This window comes from Babylonia areolata, chromosome 18, assembly GCF_041734735.1.
Source record: "Babylonia areolata isolate BAREFJ2019XMU chromosome 18, ASM4173473v1, whole genome shotgun sequence".
NCBI lineage: Eukaryota > Metazoa > Mollusca > Gastropoda > Neogastropoda > Buccinidae > Babylonia > Babylonia areolata.
Window position 1 is genome coordinate 48,682,569 of NC_134893.1, and position 23,064 is coordinate 48,705,632.

At 38.8% G+C, this 23,064-nt stretch overlaps 1 protein-coding gene across 1 annotated transcript; it reads right to left on the reverse strand.

The window, feature by feature from the left end:
- Positions 1-1,483: 1,483 nt before the first annotated feature.
- Positions 1,484-23,052, reverse strand: LOC143292869 (sorting nexin-29-like). Its single transcript, XM_076603512.1, has 21 exons — positions 22,924-23,052; positions 21,585-21,649; positions 19,482-19,534; positions 18,014-18,094; positions 17,236-17,312; positions 14,511-14,685; positions 14,107-14,177; positions 13,148-13,306; positions 12,091-12,282; positions 10,448-10,673; positions 9,774-9,871; positions 8,927-9,014; positions 8,306-8,376; positions 7,645-7,837; positions 7,114-7,199; positions 6,641-6,747; positions 6,042-6,158; positions 4,828-4,880; positions 4,071-4,302; positions 3,442-3,581; positions 1,484-2,261 (listed from the first exon to the last, which is right to left on the reverse strand). Exons 1-21 carry the CDS (start codon positions 22,928-22,930, stop codon positions 2,123-2,125), a joined length of 2,430 nt encoding a protein of 809 aa, XP_076459627.1. The 5' UTR covers positions 22,931-23,052; the 3' UTR covers positions 1,484-2,122.
- Between the last annotated feature and the right edge of the window lie 12 nt (positions 23,053-23,064).

A 23,064-nucleotide genomic window follows, 5' to 3' on the forward strand; every position in this document is an offset into this window, starting at 1 on the left:
AACAAAAACAAAGCAAAACAAACCACACACACAAACACACACACACACACACAAAGTCAGTTCCATGGAAAATAAAGACCTCATGTTATATGGGCTTAAAACACTCACACAGACACAGTTACACATGAATAGATATACATACATAACACATAATACGTGCACCCCTAACAGCCACAAAACAGGAAAGTCTTGAGTTAGTCTTTTATCATCACTTCTCTTTCCCCCCTCACAATCATTTCCAAGCATAAAAAAAAGCAGAAAATCCGTGACTGGTCCCAGTTCTGGATGAGAAAGGAAGAGGGTTGGTTTTGGGGGGCAGTGCCCTCACTCCTTAAAAAGACCTGTTGCTACAAAAGTGCAAGGAAATTATCATCCTATCCTCATCATTGTTGTTTATAGCCCAGCCAAACACACATTCCACTCACAAAGATACTGTAAAAAAAAAAAGAAAAAAGAAAAATAAATAGAAAAAAAAGAAGAAAAAAAAAAGTAAAGATAAACACTCGCTGTACATAAAATGAAAATGCATTTTCAGTGTGTTTCACTGACAGTCAATTTTACATGCAGCTACATGCATCATGCAGAGAAGTGGACAGCTAATTTCCCTGTTGATTTTTTTTTCTTCTGAATGACCTGTTTCTTCCCACAAATATCAAATCATGTAAACAGATGCAACAGGCAACAAATATGATGCTTACATGAATATACAGACATTTACAAAATGACAGTTACAGTGACCTTGAATAAACTAATTTCTATTTCATTTACACGATAAGCTTTATGTCATACTATGAGCAGCAGCATCAATGCTTCTCTGAGCTTATTTTCAGCGCTGGTACGAAAACAAATAATTATGCTTTAATCATCCAACCAGAAAATATTGTTAATCATGTGACTGCTGTAAGAGGGATTTTTTTTTTCAAATTTTTCTTTGTTATTGGAGGTTCTGTAAGATATTGAACACAGAATCTAGATGCAAAATTTAAGACTCTGGCAATGAATGCTTCAAATCAGGAAATCAAAGCTGCTTTGGTTTGGAGATAATCTACAGGAAACTAACATTTCAATGGAGATGCTGAATATGGGCTGTTTTCATTGTCAGCCAGCATGCACCTCACACGCAGTTTACCCACCTTTGAACCTGCATGGATTCTATACATTTGTTATATATGAAGAATAAGAAGACTCTGTTGTACAGAAAATAAACTCATGGCCTGAGAAGCCTAACCCACAAAACAAAAACAAAAAAATGCAATGTTTCCTTGAAGTTACAGCTTTGAAGGGTGTACAGAAAGAAACAGGTTTCCCCAAAGTGCATGTTTATCATCACAATGGCATGTCATTTTTTCTCTCCCTTTTCCTACTTTCTTTCTTTTCTTTGCTGTTTTTGTTAACCACCTTACACATCACTAACACCCCCTGAAATCCCCCACCTGCCCCCACCCTCACAAAAAAAAAAACACCTGGAAAACTCATTCAGGTAGTACCCTGTTTCAGACACACAGAATTCATTTCATGACTGGCAACCTCTCCTATTTTCAGATAACTCAAAATGTACGCATTCCCTGCCTTAACATTTGCTAACCCTGCCTTAACATTTGCTAAAATTATGGTTCAAAATTCTAGAAACTCATACTGTAAGTTAGCAGTTCATTCAGTGCTCAACAGCAGTGCCTTATAATGGACAAGCCCCTTAAGCGATTCAGAACACAGCAGATATACAGTTGCCTTGTCTGTGGCAGATGATTTGTGATCCTTTAAGAGCAGCTTTGATGAACATTCAAAGTAAAATTCTGCCAGTCATTTGTCCATGATGACATTATGCATCAATAATGAGGACCAAGGGAGTACATATATAAAGTTTGTCCATATATTGCATATAATATTCTAAATTATGTATTTAACCAACAACAACAAAAAGTCTGAACATGCCCAAGACCTTTCATAGATCATACCAGAAAGCATTCGTGGTATAAGCTATCAAAGAGCGTCAGTGGCAGTTTAGCATGGAGTCTCTTCACACATCTTAGGTCCCGTGTTGATTCCCTACACACTATGAGCAGTATTACCAGATGACTATCGTGGTCATGCTGAATCGCACTGTAGTATTCACTGGCCATGGTCACAACCCTTGGTACTGTGCACTGGCAGCCCCTTGAGCTGGGGACGGTGAGGTGGATGTGGTTGATGGTTGTCTGGCTGGATGCTGTTGCTGCTGGCGTTTTTTCTTGGCTTTTTTATCAGCGGTCTCTGGCTGGTCCCTGTTGATTTAGCAAGTTTAAATATACTTAATATTGGGGTCAAGCTGGAGAGAAGTGCACAACACACACACACACACATAGTGCAGAAGAGATATGCACAACACACACACACACACACACACTGCTGGAGAGAAGTGCATAACACACATACACACAACACACACAGGAGCACAGACACAGACACACACACATACTCATACATATATAAATATACAAATACACAAAGACACACACATGTGTACACACATACATCCATACACACAAATCCAAACACTAACGGTCACACATATGACACACTGAAAAGTGAAGCACTAGGTCAACACTTTCCCCCCCTTGTAAACCAAACACGAACTGTGAGAATCATCATCCATTTTAAAACCTATTTTGAAACACAACCTTTTCCTTTTTGTATGATGAGTGCATGTCTTATGGTTGTATCCGCACACATTTATCAAGACATCCTTCCTTTCTTCCATAGAGTGACCACAATCAAATACTGATTATTCTGTCACTGTAATACTTAGGATTAAGACAAAAGCATTGTCATTCATATCGTTGTTTAGCTCTGACATTGTCACTGATCATTCAATAACTCTTATGTACTTTGTTTCTTTATTACTGTCCCCATTTATTTGATTCCTTCCTTCTCTAAATAAAAATAATAACGGCGCCATATACATGTTTATGCTTTTAACAAAGCAGTCGACCAGAGGTAGTGGAGGAAGTGGAGGCGGCAGGCTGGCGTTGTTGAGAGAGCCCAAAGTAGAGGGCCCAGAGTGTCTGCTAATCGATTGCGATCACGCCTTAATTTTAGCCCGATCGCCCAAATGAGCCACATAATTATGCGACCTGGTTGAAGACATAATTGGACAAACAACAAGGACGCCAAAGAATTGATAGACACATAGAAAAAAAACCCAAAAAAACTGAGCCATATGCAGAGCACAGGAACAGGAGTCGAGATGGCTGCCGGAAAAAGAGGGCGCTAGCCAGGGGGGCACAGGGGAGGTTACCTACTTCCGGGAAGTTATCGGCCGTAGCTACTTTCGTTTTCTCCGCAAAGGCGGATAGTAGTTTGCACAGGACAGGAATGTCAGACCCCTGCCGGAGTCTGCACTAGTGGTTCACGGTTAAGTATGTGCAATTAAAAAAGCACTTCACATGTTAAAAAAGTCCTTACCCAAAGAAAGGCATGAGTGACGCTAGTCTGGCTTTGCAGGTGTCTGCACAGAGCTCAGGGTTTTTCTCTTGGAGCAGGTTGATAACCTTGCGCAGGTACCTCTGGAAGGCGTGGCGCCGTCCCTCTACCACCTTGGCGTCCTGTGCACACACGTATTGATGCTTGATGGTGATCAACATGCCTTATGTCTGTGGGATCAACTGATGGAACTTTTCTTGTTGCTGCTGTTGTTTGTTTTGAAAGTTTTTCGCTTTGTGTCTTGATTCAGTCAGAGTGCTTGCTGCCATGCTTTGTTAAGATTGTCAGCTGGGCTTTAAACACTTGTATGTACACGCTCACCTACACACACACACACACACACACACACACACACACACATATGCACTTGCACACACACAGACATGTTAACACACACATACACACACACACACACACATACACACGCACACACACACATTAACACACACTACAAGGGTGGAATTAATGTACTGCATCTACTGCACTACATCATGAGTTGAGTACGTGTGGCTGATTTTTGTAACACTGAAATTTTGCACCTTGGGTCCAGAGGCTGCTTTATAAAGGGGGGAAAAAAAACAAACGCCTACACAGAAACCAATGAAACTGACCTTGCTTCCCATCGATTTCTTAGGAGGGAACTCAAACTTGCCGACGATGGGATACACCTTCTTCAGACGAGTGTGGAGGTCCAGGAACTGGCTGTAGCGGCGGAACACATTCCATTCCTCATCCTTGATGCGCACATACACCTGATATACATGGTACTGGTCCGATGAGGTGCCACGCAGGAAGGCCGAGGGAATCCAGATGTTGATCAGTGTTCGACTCTGGATACTTAGACTGTGGGGCACAAACACACTCTGCATGAGAAGATAAAAAAAAAAAAAGAAAGAAAGAAAGAACATAGTTTCAGCCATCCAACAAGAGCCCTCCTCCCCCTCTCATAATGAATAAGTATGGTTGCAAATGTATTTACGTTTGCACGAGTTTATCATTGCCATACATAAAAAGTGGTATCAAACATGAGTTCATCACTGCCGTTACATAATAAGTGGTATAATCACTTACTATTGTAGAATAAATCAGTTAGTGAATGGGGATGGAAGAAAGGATGAGAGGGAATATATAAATTGCCAACTAAATGTAGAGGGGGGAAAAATGGAAGATGGAAAAAAAAAAGGCAAAAAAGAAAATACAAAAATGGGGGGGCAGTGGGGGGAAGGAAAAAGAAGTAGCATCCCCCTACACCCCTCCTCTCACCCCCTTCTCCCCCAAAATGGGGGGAAAACGATGATACACAAACATATTCCTCTGATTCATTTTCATTCACAGGGTTGAGACATGGTTTGTTCTTGTTCCTCTTACCTTTCCATGAGGGCTGAGGCAGACTCCTCCATTTGCTGGTCATTGTAAGGCAGCTGCAAACAAAGCGTTTCATGCTAAAGACCTTCATGCACATCCTCTAACTGCAAGTGTGTGTGTGTGTATGTGTGTGTGTGTGTGTGTGTGCGCACGTGCACATGCACGTGCATGCACATGTGTGTGTGGATATATGCACATGGAAATAATGCAAGTGCAAATATAGCCATCCCAGTCCTGTACCAGTCGCTCCAACAGTGCCCAGAAGCAGCCTGTCCTCTTCATGTCTGCCCCCAGGAGACAGCACCATGTATTTCTTGGCATGCCTCTTTACCTTGTCCCCCTGCGGCTTTTCTGATTGGCTGCAGCAAGAACACTTTGTCTGCTCCTTAATTTCAACACTTTTTCAGTGGCTGAGAGAGCAGGGCTGCCTGAGGGTAAATGCCAACAGGTACGTGTAAGTGCGAACGATGGGTTTGGGTACATGCTGACAAATAAAACAGAAGCAGGCACTTTGACAGGGATGGACAGCAGTATATATATGTGCCTCTGTTGTTTGAGCAAGAGCTAAGGTCACCTTTTTCAGGAGCTTGAAGGAAGTTTTATTTCAGGTCACAAATTTAAACAGGGGAAATGATCCTTTTCCCAGATCTGGCTGAACAGTGGGTACAGCATCTCAAAACTGGACTCAGTGTCAGCCTTCACTTCTTCTGCCAGAATACTGTCTGGTCCTGCAGACTTGCTGTTCCTTAACTGCTTGACAGCCTTGCAGATCTCTTCCTTGGAAGGCATATTGGCAAATATATAATAGTTTTCTTTAAAAAGCAGGTGCTACAAGTGCAACTCATGTGCATGTGTTAATTTGTACATGTTGGTATTCATGCATGAATATCAATCAATTTGAGTCTGAAATGGTGTGGAGTGTGTATGTGGTGTGTCTTGCATGAGTGTCTGTGTGTGTGGTATATGCATGATGTGGTGTACTGTGCAGTATGTTTATGTATGTGCATGCATATGGTTGTGTACATGTGCATGCATTTATACAAAATGAATGCATGCGTGCCTGTATGCATGCATGTATGTACATGCAACATTTGTGTGTGCTGTTTTGAGCTGTCAGTTGTATTTCTCTGTATATGAATGTGAATGTGCATGTGCATGTGTCCATGCACGCATGCCCCCAGGCATGCAGTCTACACTATAAAGCAATGGTGACTTACAGGTCCACGAAGGGAGACCAGTTCCTCTCGCAGCTGTCTCAACACAACATCCTTGGCATTCAGTTGTCTGTGTAGCATTTCGTTGAATTCCATCAGCTCTCCATGCATTTCAGCCACCTGTTGAGAACAAAAAACAACAACAGATGAACGAATGAATGACTGATTGACTGACAGCCAAGACATGCCCAAAGTAGCTGGTCTCACTGACGGGCGCAATAGCCGAGTGGTTAAAGCGTTGGACTTTCAATCTGAGGGTGCCGGGTTTGAATCATGGTGACGGCGCCTGGTGGGTAAAGGGTGGAGATTTTTGCGATCTCCCAGGTCAACATATGTGCAGACCTGCTAGTGCCTGAACCCCCTTCGTGTGTATATGCAAGCAGAAGATCAAATACGCACGTTAAAGATCCTGTAATCCATGTAAGCGTTCGGTGGGTTATGGAAACAAGAACATACCCAGCATGCACACCCCCGAAAATGGAGTATGGCTGCCTACATGGCGGGGTAAAAACGGTCATACACGTAAAAGCCCACTCGTGTGCATACGAGTGAACGTGGGAGTTACAGCCCACGAACGCAGAAGAAGAAGAAGAAGAACTCACCTGGATCAGTTTCTGTTCATACTCGGCAGCCTCATGGCTGTAGTCAATGGACGGCCGGGGGGGAGGGATGCTGGGCTGAGTCTCATCCATCTTGATCCCTAGTACCTCTGACAGACAGACACCCATGGTCACAGACACTGTCAGAACCAGGATGGGCTTTTAATGGCAGAGAAGTCAAAGAATAGCAGGTATGGGACTACATATATAGAACTGTTGTTGTTCCAGAGTGGTAAGAGTTCTAATTAAACCAAAAAAATAAATCTTAGCAAATGCCACAATTCACAAATGATAAAGCAATGTTCACACACACAATACAAAGATACAAACCCACACACGAACACACGAACACACACCATAACAAAATTATTTTTAAAAACACACACACAAAAAAACCCACAAAACAACCAACCAACCCAATAACAGAAAGAAAAGAACACAACAAACAAAAAACAAACACCAAACAAAAAAGTTACCATCTTTATTGGATGCCCCTTCTGTTCGCAACAGCTGCACAGCATTCACGTACTTCTTCAACTGATGTTTCAGCAACTCATTCTCACTGAAAAAACAGTGCATACATTACAGCATGTACATTTACTGGGTAAATCAATATTTCTACCAGAAGAATTCATCAATAATCAGATTCTTCATTCCAGTGCAGCACAAATCAACAAGACATACACAGACATACAAGCCTCCATGCAAGCGCACACACACAAACACAAACACACACACACTCACATGCACACACACACACACACACAATGACATGCACAAATACACTCACACACACATAATTAAACACACACACATTAACACATAACACACACAGAGACACACTCTACAAACACCAATCCACCCACACCCTTGCCTCACAACTACATACTACTCTCTCTCTCAAGCAGTCTTCTTCCAACAAAGCTACCCTACCAAACCCCACCCTGTCCTGCCAAGTCCTGCACGCCCCTCAAGCCCGGCCATCCAAGCCCTCTCCATGCCCTCACCTCTGCAGCTTGTTGATCCTGGCCAGCTCCTGTTCCTCCTGCTGGGCATGGGCATGCTTGATGTCTGCGATGTCGGCCCGCAGCATGGACGATGTCTCCATCTCTTGCTCCAGCATAGCCTGCAGGGATCGGTTCTGGGCCTCCATCTCATCCTTCTTCACCATCATCGCCACCACTGCCTGCTGCAGTTGGTCTGTGGAAAACAGTGTACTTACTTACTTACTTTCTTACTTACTTACTGCCCATTACACCCTCAAGCATGTTGGGCAGCAACAAAGAACCACCACTCTTGTCTGTTTTGGGCCAGTCTCAGAATGGTACCCCAGGTATGGAGGTTGTTTTTTTTTTCTTCTTCTTCTTTTCTTTTTTTTTTTTTAATACTTTGGCAGAGTTGTGGGTTGGTTTTCTTTTTGGGTGTGGTGGTGTGTTTTGTTACATGACAAATTTGAGTGTGTGTGCAGGCGGGTGAAAATGTGTGTGTGTGTGTGTGTGTCTGTGTGTGTCTGAATGTGTCTGTGTGTAAAGTGCATGTATGCATATATGATTGTGTACATCTATGCACACTGCATGAGTACATGTTTTAAACCCATGTAACATAGGTTCAAATTACCATGGAACCAGCTGTTAATACTATTTTGAATGCACACAGAAGGGATCTTACCATGAGACATGTACTGATGTGCACCTTCAGACACCCCCTCTGAGATCAAACCATCACCCTCTGATCTGGCACTGGAAAATAAATTGTTTCTGATAAATAATAAAAAAGGAAGAAAAAAAAATGTTACCCAGTTTAGTGTCGGAACAGGTGCATCTCAAGTCAATCTTTAAATTGAAGTCAAAATTTTGTTTTGCAGATTGTCTAGATCACAAATTCAACAGCTTTCAATGTTGTCTTGAAACAACAGCTACACTGATCACTAAGAATAGCTTCACTTATTTTTTCTTCTTTTTTTTATAGCTTTGGGCTGAAGTAACATGGTGCATGGTGCATGTACCAATTGGTACATTCAGGAAGTTTATATCACAGATCCCAGTACATGTGATGAAGTTTCAACTGAGACTGGAAACTAGTAAAATGTATATCTATAGAGTCTGCAAAGATAAAATTTTATCTCCGAACTCAGCATCAGGAATCAGTTTGCATTCTCAAAAGATGACTTCATTTCAAAGCAGATGAACAAAATTCACAAATAAAAACAAAGAATCCCTGTTGGGAACAGCAACAAATCAGTGTAAAACACTTACAGTGAAAAATGATGATCAACAGTAGCTACCTCACCTTTCAAGTCCTTTCTGGGCTATAGCCAAAGCCAAAACAGCGTTGTCCATTTCACCTCGCGAGAACACAGACATCTCTGATGAGGCATCTGGAAACAAAAGATAAAACTGTGAAAGATAGAGAGCCAGGAAGTGAAATAGAGAGGGACACACACAGTAGGAGTGAGGGAGATGAAGGGAGAGGTTGTTGAGTAAACGAACAAATCAGAACTAGAAAAATCAATGGTTCTACAATTAATCTTTTCTTCAGCCAACAAATAGCTGCATTTCCCTTGTTCACTAATTTGCACAAGTGAGCTCTTGAGTATTTAGTTTTCACACAACCTTTCTGATAGCAATACTCTGGTTTCAATAGTGATACATTCTGGCCATCTTACTGTTCCCATAACCCACCAAATGTATGTAATGTGCTTATTGATCTTATATGTAAATATGAATATAAAAGATCTGCATAATTATATGATCTTTGAAAACAGTAACTAGTGTCCTATACAGTCTTCTGTACAGATTCATTAAGAAAATCAACCCTATTTGGTAATGTGTTTATACTTTATTATAACATCTTTGAGACAGTGTCCAAGGCATTATCCTATAGTTATCCTTTTTGAAGTCTGCATAACCATAAATCGATCACTCATCACCCACTACTTAAGTTGTATGCCTTAAATTGAAAGATATGTTCAATTTTGAATGCTTTAAAACGATGAATCCATCACTCACGACCCCCTGCTGAAGTTGTCTGTGATAAATTGAATGAAATATCAGTAATGAAGGCTTCATAACCATGAATCCATCTCATCTGTTCAATCCATGCAAGACAGGGACTGCAGGAGGCAAGCACACTGTACCTGAATGAATGTTGTCAGCAGTGAAGGAAGAGGCCTGTGACATGGGGTCCGTGTCTGGATGTGCTTCAGTGTCCATCACTGGGGTCAGGATACAGTTCCTGCAAACATTAACAATAAGACTATTATATTACTGTTTTCATTATAAAGTTCATTTAATGGGCATCTTTAATAGAGTGACACATTCAGGCAATCACGTGGTCCACAACTGACCCGCTATGAAAAAACATTCTGCAAAACAGTAGCAGAATATTATAGCCAACAAACACACATTAAAGGAAGAATCCTTTCAAACTAATCCCAAACAAACAAATCCAGAAGAAGAAATGTCAAAACAATCTCAAACAAACCAAGGGACACCATATTCTGACTCCACATATAAAACATTAAGAAGTCATGGAGAAAAAAAAGTATTAAAAAAAAACCTGTTAAAAAAAAAAACACCAAGGGGACACACTATACTATGACTCCACACCCAAAACACTATAAAAAGAAAAAGAAATATCAAACAAGATCAAACAAACAAAGGGAACACTCTATACTCTGACTCCAAACCTAATTTTCAAAAATTTTTTATACTAATAAATAAAAAATGAAATGCAAAAAAAAAGTTCAAGTAAACCAAGGGAGGACACACTACACTCTCTCACTACACACGATACTCTCGGACTACCGACCCAATGTCTCCATCCAGAGAGCCCATGGACCCTGTGCTGGACTTGGAAGGGTTGGAGCCGCCCTCCATGGAGGTGGTGGAGAACACGGATGACATGCTGGCCACACTGCACTGAGGCTGCAACACCGCCCGCACCCGGTCGTTGGAGCTATCTGATTCCGTTCTTTGTGGCGCCGTGGTGCTGTCTTTTTCCTGGGGGTTTTCACGGAACTCTGTCGCTGCAGTCTCTGAACAGTACAGTACAGTACAGCACAGTGCAGTGGAACGTAGATCAGTACAATGCAGTACAGTACAGTGCAGCACATTATGGGACATCACCATAAGATATGGTACAGTATATGATATGATATTTGTATTTGTATTTCTTTTTATCACAAAAGATTTCTCTGTGTGAAATTCGGGCTGCTCTCCCCAGGGAGAGCCCGTCACTACACTACAGCGCCACCCTTTTTTTTGTATTTTTTTCCTGCGTGCAGTTTTATTTGTTTTTCCTATTGAAGTGGATTTTTCTACAGAATTTTGCCAGGAACAACCCTTTTGTTGCCGTGGGTTCTTTTATGTGTGCTAAGTGCATGCTGCACACAGGACCTCGGTTTATCGTCTCATCCGAATGATATGGTGCATGCAGTACAGTTTTTTCCGCTTTTTCTTTTCCTTTTGTTTTTCAGTTTCAAGGAGGTGTCAAAGCATGAGAACCAACTCATTTATGAATAAAAATAATTAGAATAAATAAGCATACACATCCACACACACTCCACACACACACAATGACATTAGCACCTTATGTTCTGTTCACACACACATAACACATCAGTCGATGGTGTAATGCATGCTCACACACAAATACAAACACACAGGTGCATATCACACACACATACACATGCACACATACATACACAGACATACCTCAGCTATTAGGATACACAGTCACACTCACACACACACACACACACACACACACACACACACCAAGTCCCCAACATCCATAAGTTTCTGCTGATATAAAAAAAAAAATTCATATTATCAGCCAAAGCAAAATTATAGATAAATAAATAAGTAAATACATAAACATGAACCCATTCAGTGATTGTCTTTTTGTGATGACTGTACCCATGTCTGTCATTGTTGGGACATTTATTCACTTACAAGTTTACACCAGCTGTGATTTGTTTTCATAAACTTATAGCCTGTTTTAATTTCTTCCACAGGTATAATCTGACAACAGGCACAGCAAGCTATTTCCAGACATATTTTATTTGTTTTCTTTATGGATGCCATTCTGTGGAGGTGGAAACAGACTTTTTTGTTGCACAAAAGCTATTATCTTCACTTTCAAATGCCTGAACAGTTATCTACAATCAAACTAATTGGGAAAAATTCATGAAAATGTTTACTTTCTTTCTGTATCTCCCATAGCTTTTTTTTTTTTTTTAACTATTATTTATATAGTTAGATGCAATCTGAAATTCCCAGGCAAAGGGAAAGCACTTTTCTTAGAATACAAATTTCTCTGGCAATGAATGAGTAAATAAACTAAAAACAAAAAGAATCAAACAGCAAATAGATAAACATAAAAACAAATCAAATAAGCAAATGAAATAAACTACTAATGACACAGACAAACACCCAAGCAAATGCTCCCACCTGCAGTAGGTGTAGCGTCCTCATCATGGTGATGTATGGCAGCAGTGTCTGAACTCTTATCATCAGCAGCCGTACTGCTGCCAGCACTTGTAACGCTGCTGTGTCGCCCTGACTTTGTCTCCATGTTGCCGTCTTCATCAAAGCTGACCAGGTTGGCAACCTTCTTCTTCTTCCGTTTCTCTTTCTTTTTCACTGAAAAACACCACAAACTAATGTCTAATTCATATTCACCTGGGACTTCTTCAAGTGAGATTAATCTGCATATTCATCACATTAATCACAAATTAATTTCTGCAATGAAAAAAATAAAAAACTGATTAAAAGTAACTAAATAATGCACACCAGTGCACTATGCAAAAACACTACAAATCTGAGATGACCAATTCATGAAAAAAATCACATCCCATGTAGATATAAATGGTTTTTGAAATATTTAATATTCCTTTCTTTTCCATAATCAGTTTAACTACTGCTGTAGCTTTCCAGAAGACAATCTCTCAAATCAAATGCAGAGGTATGATCACTCAGTTTCTTTATCTTTCCCATAGCAGCTTTGGGAGCCTGCACTAAATGCCTCAGTGGAGGCAGCTTAGTGTTTATGGTTACACTAAATATGAAGCATCTTTTCATCTGGGGGGCATGGGGGGAACATAAAATCTAGATAAATCTGGAGTCAAATTTCATGGCAAAATGTGCATAAAAAATAATGTAAATAAATAAATGATTTACAAAAAGATGCATACCAAGACACAAAAACAAATTTTGATGAGCCATTGTCTCCCTACTCCAAATTGTCTGAAGGTACAGACCTTTGATCTACAGAATAAATAGATGATACAGGGTTACACCTATGCTGTAAACAACAAAACTGATTCAAACTAGTGATCAAGCAATTTTGATACCTTTGCATGGTGCATAGTATTTGTTAACTGTCTGACACACGACAAGCCATACCAACAGCTTTAACACACTCTCATTTTGAGAATGGAGAGCAAAACAAAAATGGAAATGGCAGACAAGCAGAAACTTGAGCAGTGAAAGACAGCCAGCAACAGACCAGCAGGTGCCGTGTCTTCAGCGATGATAGCCCGTGGCTCATCAGTGGCAGAAATGGTCTTTGTGACCTCCCCTGAATTCCCAACATGCACCGTGTTCTGATAAGCTTTGTTCAACTCAGGACGGTCTATAGTGATGGCAAAAAGGATTGATCCTAAACCTGAAACAGACAAACAGGATCCATGATAAATGAACTCCATAAACCATATCAGTTTCAGTTTCAATGAGGCGTTACAGCCTGATACATAATTATAAACTACACCACATTTGCTTGAAAAAAAAAATCTCATATTTACCAATGACTGTAATGGATAAAGGATGGATCCTGAATCTGACAAAGACAAACAAGCTTTATGACTGATGAATTCAATCAATAATGGTATTCCTCTTTTTCAGTAATGTTTTATGCAACAGCCCTCATGGCAAAAGAATATCAGTCCTTAACTTAAAACACGTAAACAGTTTCTAAAATGGATACAAATTTATCGACAACATCATTTCTCATGCAAGAACATTTAATGCTCTGTCTATAGATACGCTACTCACGAACTCACTGCTTTAAACATTGCTTTGTTTTCTGTATCGCTTTTAAGTGTCATCTTGAGAGATGGTTCCGGTCCAGCAATAGTCGTGTGATAGATCTTTGTGTCCCTTATCAAATTCTACTTCTGAGAGGGAAGAGAATGAAAACTCAGTTGTATTCAATGGCACAAAACTTTCCCATGCCATGCTTTATCTTTCTTTTGAATTCCCATTGGGAAGTTATTTTAGTATATCATGTAATGAATAATTCTGAAAATAAAACATTTTTAAAGCAAAGTGTGGAAGACAAAGTTCCCAATATCTACACAAAAATCAAAGTGAAGAAGACAGAGTTTCTAAACTCTCTTGAAAGAAATCTGTGGTGGGAAAATGGTGACTGGAACGGGAGGAATGGAAGAGGAGAGGAGACGTTCTCACCAGCGGACATGGTCGGCAGCATGCTGTTCCGCTCCTGGTCACACATGAAAGCCCAGTCATGGTAGTACTGACTGCAACAGGACAACAGAAACCATGCTTTGCTGAATTCTGCTGATGCTGATATATGAAGATGTTTCATTCAAAGGAAAGTATTAACATAGAATGTGTGTGATAAGTATGCATGCACATACATGCATGCATATGTGTATATATAAGTGTGCATATTTATGTATGTGAATGCACCAACTTGTAAAATCATGACTGTGCAGTATAAGCACGAGCTTGTGAAGCATCCAAGCTTTTACTGTTGTGTTCACTCACCAAAACAACTAATAATCTTTTTTTTTGGGGGGGTTATAAATCAAGTGCTCAAATCAACATGATGATGTTTATATTTTTCATACCTGATCACATCCTCCTTTTCTATCAGCATGTGCATGTACCGCTCCAGTGAATGTTCATTCAGGCACGCCCTTAGCCAGGCTCGCCCTCTCCCCATGTCACTGCTGATCTGTTTCAGGGTGCTGAAGCGCTGTATTTCATGCTTCGTCAGATGCTCCTTCACAAACTGCCAGAAAGCTACACACAAAACAGAATTTATTTAAGGCTTTTATCATCATTATCAAAGGATATTTCTAAAGCACTAAATGCTAATGTGTACATCTTTCATGGTGATGGTACTGACAGTAATGGACTAAAGGCAAGTTTTACAGTGTCTGTCTCTGCACTATCCTATTTAGACTGCCATTTAACAAAAAATAATATGCTGCAGTAGCACTTTTCTCAGACTTTTTTTTTCTAATCTTGGATATTGTACTGACACAATTTCAGAATTACAAAGGAAAGCAAACACTTCATTACTGAAAAACATATGGATATTACAGCCTTCTCTGCTTCTCACAACCTTATATTTGTGGTTGATGCCTATCACGACTGCAACGAAATTAAAATACAATGAGTTTTCAGGAATATGAAATACAATGAAGCCATGGAGAATCATTTTGATCCTGTGTGATAACATGATTTTAAATGCAATACACTGCATTTAAATCTTTAAATCTTCTAAAATCCCAAAAAGTCACAGTTCTATGACAAAGATGGGATAGATGTCATGGTTTAAGTTGTCCAGGCTGTTGTTGTCAGAAAAAAAACCCCATCATTTCATTATCTTATCTTTTCTTCTGAAGTGCACTTTGGAAAATGGACAAATTTGCGTGTGAAGAGCACTGAACTATATATCCAGGTCACTGTTTCTGATCTCATATGAAACAATGAAAGTGGGGTGAAGGATGTCAGAATGTGGAGACAGACTTGACTTTTTTTTCTCTCCAAAATTATCTGTTAGAAATAGGAGCGAAGATCTATCTGCACTTCTCTAAATGGAATTTGAAGAATGCATCTCAAACTTTATTGTCAGGGTTATTGCTATGATTACTGTGCATGGAATATGGTGGAAACTGCTTATTTTGTGACCCAGTGTTGAGTCTCTCTCAGAGGCAGATTCAGCCAATAAACGCATCAATCTTTCTTCAGCTGAAAACTTCTTGAAATGTTTGTTGCCAAGGGTTTTAAAAACACCCAAGATAATGTGTTATTCTGTCCAAAAAAAATCTTGATAAAAATGTGTGTATGGTTTAAATTTGAGAAATTGTTTGACTTCAGTTTCAGGATCATGTGTTATCAGAAAATGGTGTCCAGACACACATCATCATATCTCAAGCAAATAAAACACAACATTTATAACAAATATTAAGTATTCTTTTTTTCTTCACACTGTCATATAAAAATTGTAAAACATATATAAAATTGATATAAATCAAGAGTTATCTCTGAACCAAATACTGTGAAACCCGTCTATACAGGGCACAAGAAATCTGTAAAACAAACCATGTGAAATAATGTTTTTTTCCAGACATAAATGACTTCATATAAAGATATTATCTGTAACATTATTGGAAACATAAATGAGATTGGAGTCTATTTTGACCAAAAAGAAATCTAAAACAGTTTACAATATATTTTTGTTGACTGGTATGTTGGCATTCATTTGTCATAGTTTATACTGAAATTCCATGATCTGTGAGAAGAATGCATGTTGAATAACCTTACCAGTCTTATTATCTTCCATTCTGTGCTTTATTTTTTTCAAAATTAGAGTCATCTGATGAAACCAGTTAGTTCTAATCACAATACCTGTTTGCATCAAGATTGAAATGATACCTTTCGTATGTGTGAGCAATCTTCAGCCTGGAGTGTAAAAGTGACCAAACAACAAGCAGAGACTGAAAGCTTTGCACATCACAGTTTTGAGGATAACATTTACACGAAGTTGCACAAAAGTGCAGAAAGCTGCAGTGTGGTATAAAACCACCACATTTTTTCATTCTGCAACTTATCATGTGGGGGTTACAAAATAAAATTGTGATAGGCTAATGAAGAATTTTGCAATTTACTTTTGGCCGGAGTAAGGATGTTTGCAGAAATTTCTTTTTATTTTTTTTTTTGTTTGTTTGTTTTGTTTTGTTTTGTTTTTACAGCAAATCATTCAGTCATAATTCTTGTTCTTAAGTTTTACTTGAGAATGACTCCTTTCCATCAGAATTATTAGTTCTAAGTTTCTGAAAATGTCTTTGTTAACCAATAATAATCTTGTTTGCATTTACTTGAACTCACCTGCTGTTGCATCTTATGCCATCATTGTCCATGTTGAAATAAACACTTCAGCATGGAAAAGTTAAGTTTGAGAAAAATCAACTGACTGGCATCTCTTACTTGAATGACTACAAGAATTGAATGACTGGCAAATCATTGGCTAAATGACTGACTGATCAAACCAGGTAACCACCAGTATTCAGATATTTGCCTTATACCTCTACTTCTAGTTCTACAAAGAGAAAGTGTTACAAAATGTTATTTAAACAACACTGTTTGATTGATCTTTTTTCCAATCAAAAAGTGCTGCTTTTCTGTTTGTCTCTTTGTCTTGGGTCTCTCTCTCTCTCACTCTCTCTCTCTTGTGCAGTTGCTTTTATTTCTCATCTTGATGTTAGTGTTTATGAGTATTGCTGAACGCCAATTACAACCCCCCAAAAAAGTATATGAAAGGACCTGGAATATCAATATACATACCTGGCTCAGATTCTAGATGTTTCACCTCAGAGAAGAAGTCTGTCATCTTACCCAGCCCAGCTTTCTCTGTCATGTGCCTGTTATCAATGTTAAAACATGATTTGTATATCCTTTGGTCTGCTTGTATAGCTTGAGGATCATTGTGTTTAAGATATATGGGAACAAATGGCATACAATGTGTGCCTGTGTATTGGTGTTCAAGAACTTATCATCTGTGTGTGTGTGTGTGTGTGTGTGTGTGTGAGTGTGTGTGTGAGTGTGTGTGTGTGTGTGTGTGTGTGTGTGTGTGTGTGAGTGTGTGTGAGTGTGAGTGTGTGTGAGTGTGAGTGTGTGTGTGTGTGTGTGTGTGTGTGAGTGTGTGTGTGTGTGTGTGAGTGTGTGTGTGTGTGTGTGTGTGTGTGTGTGTGTGTGTGTGTGTGTGTGAGAGAGAGAGAGAGAGAGAGAGAGAGAGAGAGAGAGAGAGTGTGTATGTGTGATGCTTTTGACATTCTTAAAAACAAAACATATGTTCGCACAGTGGTAGTGAGGATTAAACTGACAATTATCAGTACACAAGTCACAACCATCCAAGCTGTTTTGGAACACATATCACGTTCCACTAGAAGCGCTTAATGTATTCCAATGAATTTTTTACAAATCATCCCTTATCATCCCTGAATCTTTACAAACCATCCTTCAAATTTTGAAATTGAGAAATAAAAAGATATCTTTCAGATAGCAGATTAAACCCCAAGCAGCAAGCGAAAGAGGCGTCTGTCAGTGCTAATCATAGTCATACCTGAGAGCAGAGAGAGCTTTGTTGTTTTTCTTCATCCCATGCTGTAAGACTGCCTCCCACGTGGCACAAAGACAAGATACCCTGCAGTGCAAAAATAAAATTTGACCAAACAGGTAAGTCTATTGCCTACAAATGTAAAATATTTAAATAAACTACATGTGTATGTTTACATATCTACTGATGCCTTAATGTGTAATATGTGGTGTGTGTGGGGAAAATGTACATTGCAATTACAACTGGATATGTTTGTCACTAGAATTATCTGCAAATATTCAACCTTTTTTTTTTCATTTGGAGAAAATTATAAAACCAAGAACAACAACAACAAAACTGTAGATTATGTCCTTGGATACTTCTTATCAGAAGTGAGTCTTATTTTACAACCTACAGTTTTCATATGGACTTTCCCCATTTGTAACTCAGCAGCCATCTTTTATTTCAACACCATACTTTTTTCATTATTTTGATTCTTCCTTCTTCCATGGTGGGAAAAGAGAAACTTTTTTTTTTTTTTCAAATACAAAAAGCAGGGGTCTTAGTTTCAATTTCAGTTTCTCAAGGAGGCGTCACTGCTTTCTGAGAAATCCATATATACACTACGCCACTTCTGCTAGACAGATTCCTGACCAGCAGCACAAACCTACACACTTAGTCAGACCTTGAGTACATGCATATATATTTGTGTACCTATGAGAGTGGATTTCTTCTGCAGATTTTTGCCAGAGGACAACCCTTTTGTCGCCATGGGTTCTTTTTCAGTGTGTTATATGCATGCGTAAATGGGACCTCAGTTAACCATCTCATTCGAATAACTAGATTCTCAGTTTGATTTTCTAGTCAAAGTTGAGAGAAAGGGCTTGAGCGGGAATCGAACCCAGACCCTCACAAACACTGTATTGGCAAATGAGCATCTTGACCATTCTGCCACATTCCTCCTCATGTTCAGAGAAACCACTGAAAAAGGAAGTCAAGTTATTGTCAAATAATCAGTGTCAGTATCTGAAATCTTTAATAACGTTTTCAATTCAGTTCTCACCATTCTCACCTCTATCAGAACCCCCCCCCACCCCCCACCCCCCCCCCCTAGTAATTGTATCATTCTAGAAATAAGTGAGGTTAGTACGTCTTAATCAGTAAATGTGATCGCCTCAGTTTCCACTATATAGTATATGGCTATAAAGTATAAATATTTAATGTTTATATATCCTGCCAACTTTCTTTAACTCTGTGAAAGGAAAAATGATCATCAAAAGTAGTACAGAATGCAAACATATGCTTACAGGCAAGCACATCAATAAATCTTTCCAAATGTAATAGAATCTGTTAACAGTTTTTAACAAAACTAAAACATAAGAACAAACAGATAAATGAACCATAGGTATATCGGTTAATCAAAAAGAAAAAAAAAAAGCATAAACTATCTGAGCAACACTGCTAATGACCATTACAGAGTTGATAACCAATTTACCTGCTATCTGAATCAGTAGCAAGCTCTGAGCGTCCACCAAAGCGAACTTGACACTGAAAGTAGAACAAACATGATGAGACACAATTCACACACACACACACACACACACACACACACACACACACATATATATATATAATGCATGCAAAACAACATGCATACAAATACTAACATATGTATACATGAAACAAACAGAGAAAGAAATGTTTTTCTTCTTTTTAAGTTTTTATTATGCTTGAAAGAATTGGGAAAATTCTTCCTGTACTGTAGAATTTCTTTTAGCAACAGAAATGGTTAGCCAAAGGATTACATTTGGATACATACCTAATTTGAATTTCCCTGATAGTGGACACAAGAAAAATAACCATGATTTAAAAAGCATGCCAGACTTAACCAAGTTAATGGTTTAAAAAAGTTACATAAATAAATAACCCAAACAAAATTTTGACTAGATCATGGAAAAATAATTCCACACTATTGGTATTATAGTATTATCTGATCTTTATTTCATGTGCGGTTATTGGAGTAAAATAGTTTCAACTCCCTGAATCATTGATGTCATAACACCTTATAGTTATACTTGACCTTGTTACCTTAAGATAAATCAATGATCATGGGAATGCATATATATATTGTAGCTGTGGTGAAGATGAACTAATCTGGAGTAGAAATACCATGTCCATGTTTTATCTGACCCTCAGAATTGTTATCAGCATATCACTGTATGGAACACGATAGATTATATAGAACTTGGATATATTTGAAGATGATAAGTATCATACAGATGCTCAGTATATACTAATATACTGCCTATCCTTGGTTCCCAAGACCAAGCTCTAAGCGCTTTACAAGTTTACACAAAGTCAGTTGCACAGCCTTTCTCAAGGCCTGACTAAGCGCGTTGGGTTACGCTGCTGGTCAGGCATCTGCTTGGCAGATGTGGTGTAGCGTATATGGTTTTGTCCGAACGCAGTGACGCTTCCTTGAGCTACTGAAACTGAAACTGCACAGCCGGCTGCCTACCTGGGTAGAGCCCACTGAGCTGCATTTGGGCACTCATCATTTATTTCCTGTCAATCAGTTAGGTTTCAGTCATGCACACACACACACACATACACACACACACTCACACACACACTCACAATACATGCCACTTTTTACATGTATGACTGTTTATTACTCTGCCACGTAGGCAGTCATACTCCATTTTGGGGGATGTGAATGCTGGATATGTTCTTGTTTCCATAAGCCACCAAACGCTGACATGGATTCCAAACATGACATGGATTACAGGATCCTTAACATGTGTACCTGATCTTCTGAGTATGTACACACACAAAGGGGTTTCATAATGTGCATTTTTAATCTGCTGTGTGCGTATACAAATGAAGTTATGAAGGGGGTTCAGGCACTTGCATGTCAACATATAATTTATGTTGACCTGGAAGATTAGAAAAATCTCCACTTTTAGTGTATACACACAAAAGGGGATCAGGCACTAGCAGGTCTGTAATAATTTATGCTGACATGGAAGATCAGAAAAATCCCCACCATGAACCCATCAGGTGTGCTGTGCATCAACTAAAGAAACTCAATTCTAAAATCCACCATAGCATTTTACCTATTCATTGAATACAGACACAGACACTTGGATACACAATAAAATTATACATAAATAAATATATACAGATATAAAATAGATATATATACACACACATCATTAATAATATTATCAAATACTCCAAATGACAAGGTGGTGAGCCCGAAGTTAAGGCTGTAATTACACTGAAATGATCAATGATTATAGATATAATTATGAAAAAAGGCAAAAACATGTGTCCTGGGCCCTGTCTTACATAGCTGTTTGACAACAGAATTTTTTTTTTCCTCTTTTGCTTTTTTGGGTTTTTTTTCGCCAAGGTCTGAAATAAAATTAAAAACACTGGTAGTATATATATATATATATTAATACACAAATTCAAATTAGAAGGAATGGTAGGCCTGTTTCAACTTTGACAATCCTGAACCTCTGAGCAATATGTAATCAGCCCCTCACTACCTGTCAGCAGACTTGGATGTAAGATTTTTGTTAGCAATTCTGACCTGTTTTACAGCATCTAGAAGCCTTGTCAATAGATTCTGTCTTTCATTCTGTTTAGGGTCTTCTCCTGGAAAGGAAAAAAAGAAAAAAATCATGATGTATCATTTTTAAAATAGTATAAATTCAGTAATCAGTTCATATACAGTGTGATCTGTGTGTATGTGCGTACTTGAACATGTATTCAGCTCCTGTTCATGTGTGTGTGTGTGTGTGTGTGTGCGCGCGCGCGCGCATGCGTGCATGCACAAACACACACACACACAACTGTGTTCATAATATCAATGATGAGAAACAGAATGAAAAAACAACAAATGAGAAGCACACTCACTCAAGATCGCTCTCTTGGAAACAATCAATGACAAAAGCACACAGACACATTAACATAGACACAGACACAGGCACACACATACACATAATGCAGACACACACACACACACACACATATTTGAAAATTCTGTTTTAATCATATGTAAGAATGCAGACTGAGAAGAGCAAACATAAATAGGGTTTGATAAAGGAGGAATGGTGTTGTTAAAAAAAAAGAAGTATATATATATATATATATATATATATATATATATATAGAGAGAGAGAGAGACAGACAGACAGACAGAGAGGGAGAGAGAGAGGAGGAGAGCGACAGAGAGACAGAGACTGAGAGACACAGAGAGACAGTTGCAGAGACATATAGACAGACAGACAGAGAGAGAGAGAGACAGACAGACAGAGAGACAGAGACAGAGAGAGACAGAGAGAGACGAGACAGAACTACATTTTATTCTAAGTGGGTAAAGGAATAAACACAATGTGCTTGATTACATCCGGCCTTCCGGGCAAAGAAAACTGAATAAGGAAAAGAAAAAAGTGAGAGCCAAAAATATTCACAGAAGCCTCATTATCAAAATTTTATACACATGTACAAATCTAAGTTTAAAGAGAAATATAAGTTTAAAGAGCGAGAGTGAGACAGACAGAGAGACAGAAAGAAAAAAAAGAGAGATTCATACTGAAATTATCCTTATGAAATATTATGTAAATAACTAATACCCCACAAAATACTGTATTCTTCTTCCACGTGACGAACACTATGTATTTTTAGATCAGTGGTGACGACTAACATCAGTATGCTGATGAAAACTAATTAATAATACATATTGGAAGTATATCATTGATATTAGTTATTTTTTCATGTACTTGATCAGTACATCAGTACGTCTGATGATATCGAAAGGAAAAAAAAAAAGAAGTCTTTTCGGACTTCGAGCTTTATGTACACTTCTTTTTTGTTGACAGTTTCCGATAGCTGCATACTATTTGATAATCAAATCAAAATGTGTATACCATTCATGGCTAATGACACAGTGTGGTAACACCAACTGGAGAACGGTCCTTTGTATTATAAACTACACACACATACAAGTATGTCCATTGTTTACATCCCCTGTGCGGCCATATGTGCCTACCAGAAACACCTCTCTGTCA

What these genes read in the sequence shown, in the direction of transcription:
- LOC143292869 (XM_076603512.1), bottom strand. An exon ending in ACATCAGTACATGTCTCATG is followed by an intron (nt 7,838 to 8,305) that starts GTAAGATCCCTT and finishes TGTTTTCCACAG; the next exon opens with ACCAACTGCAGCAGGCAGTG. An exon ending in GCCTCAGCCCTCATGGAAAG is followed by an intron (nt 4,303 to 4,827) that starts GTAAGAGGAACA and finishes TGTGCCCCACAG; the next exon opens with TCTAAGTATCCAGAGTCGAA.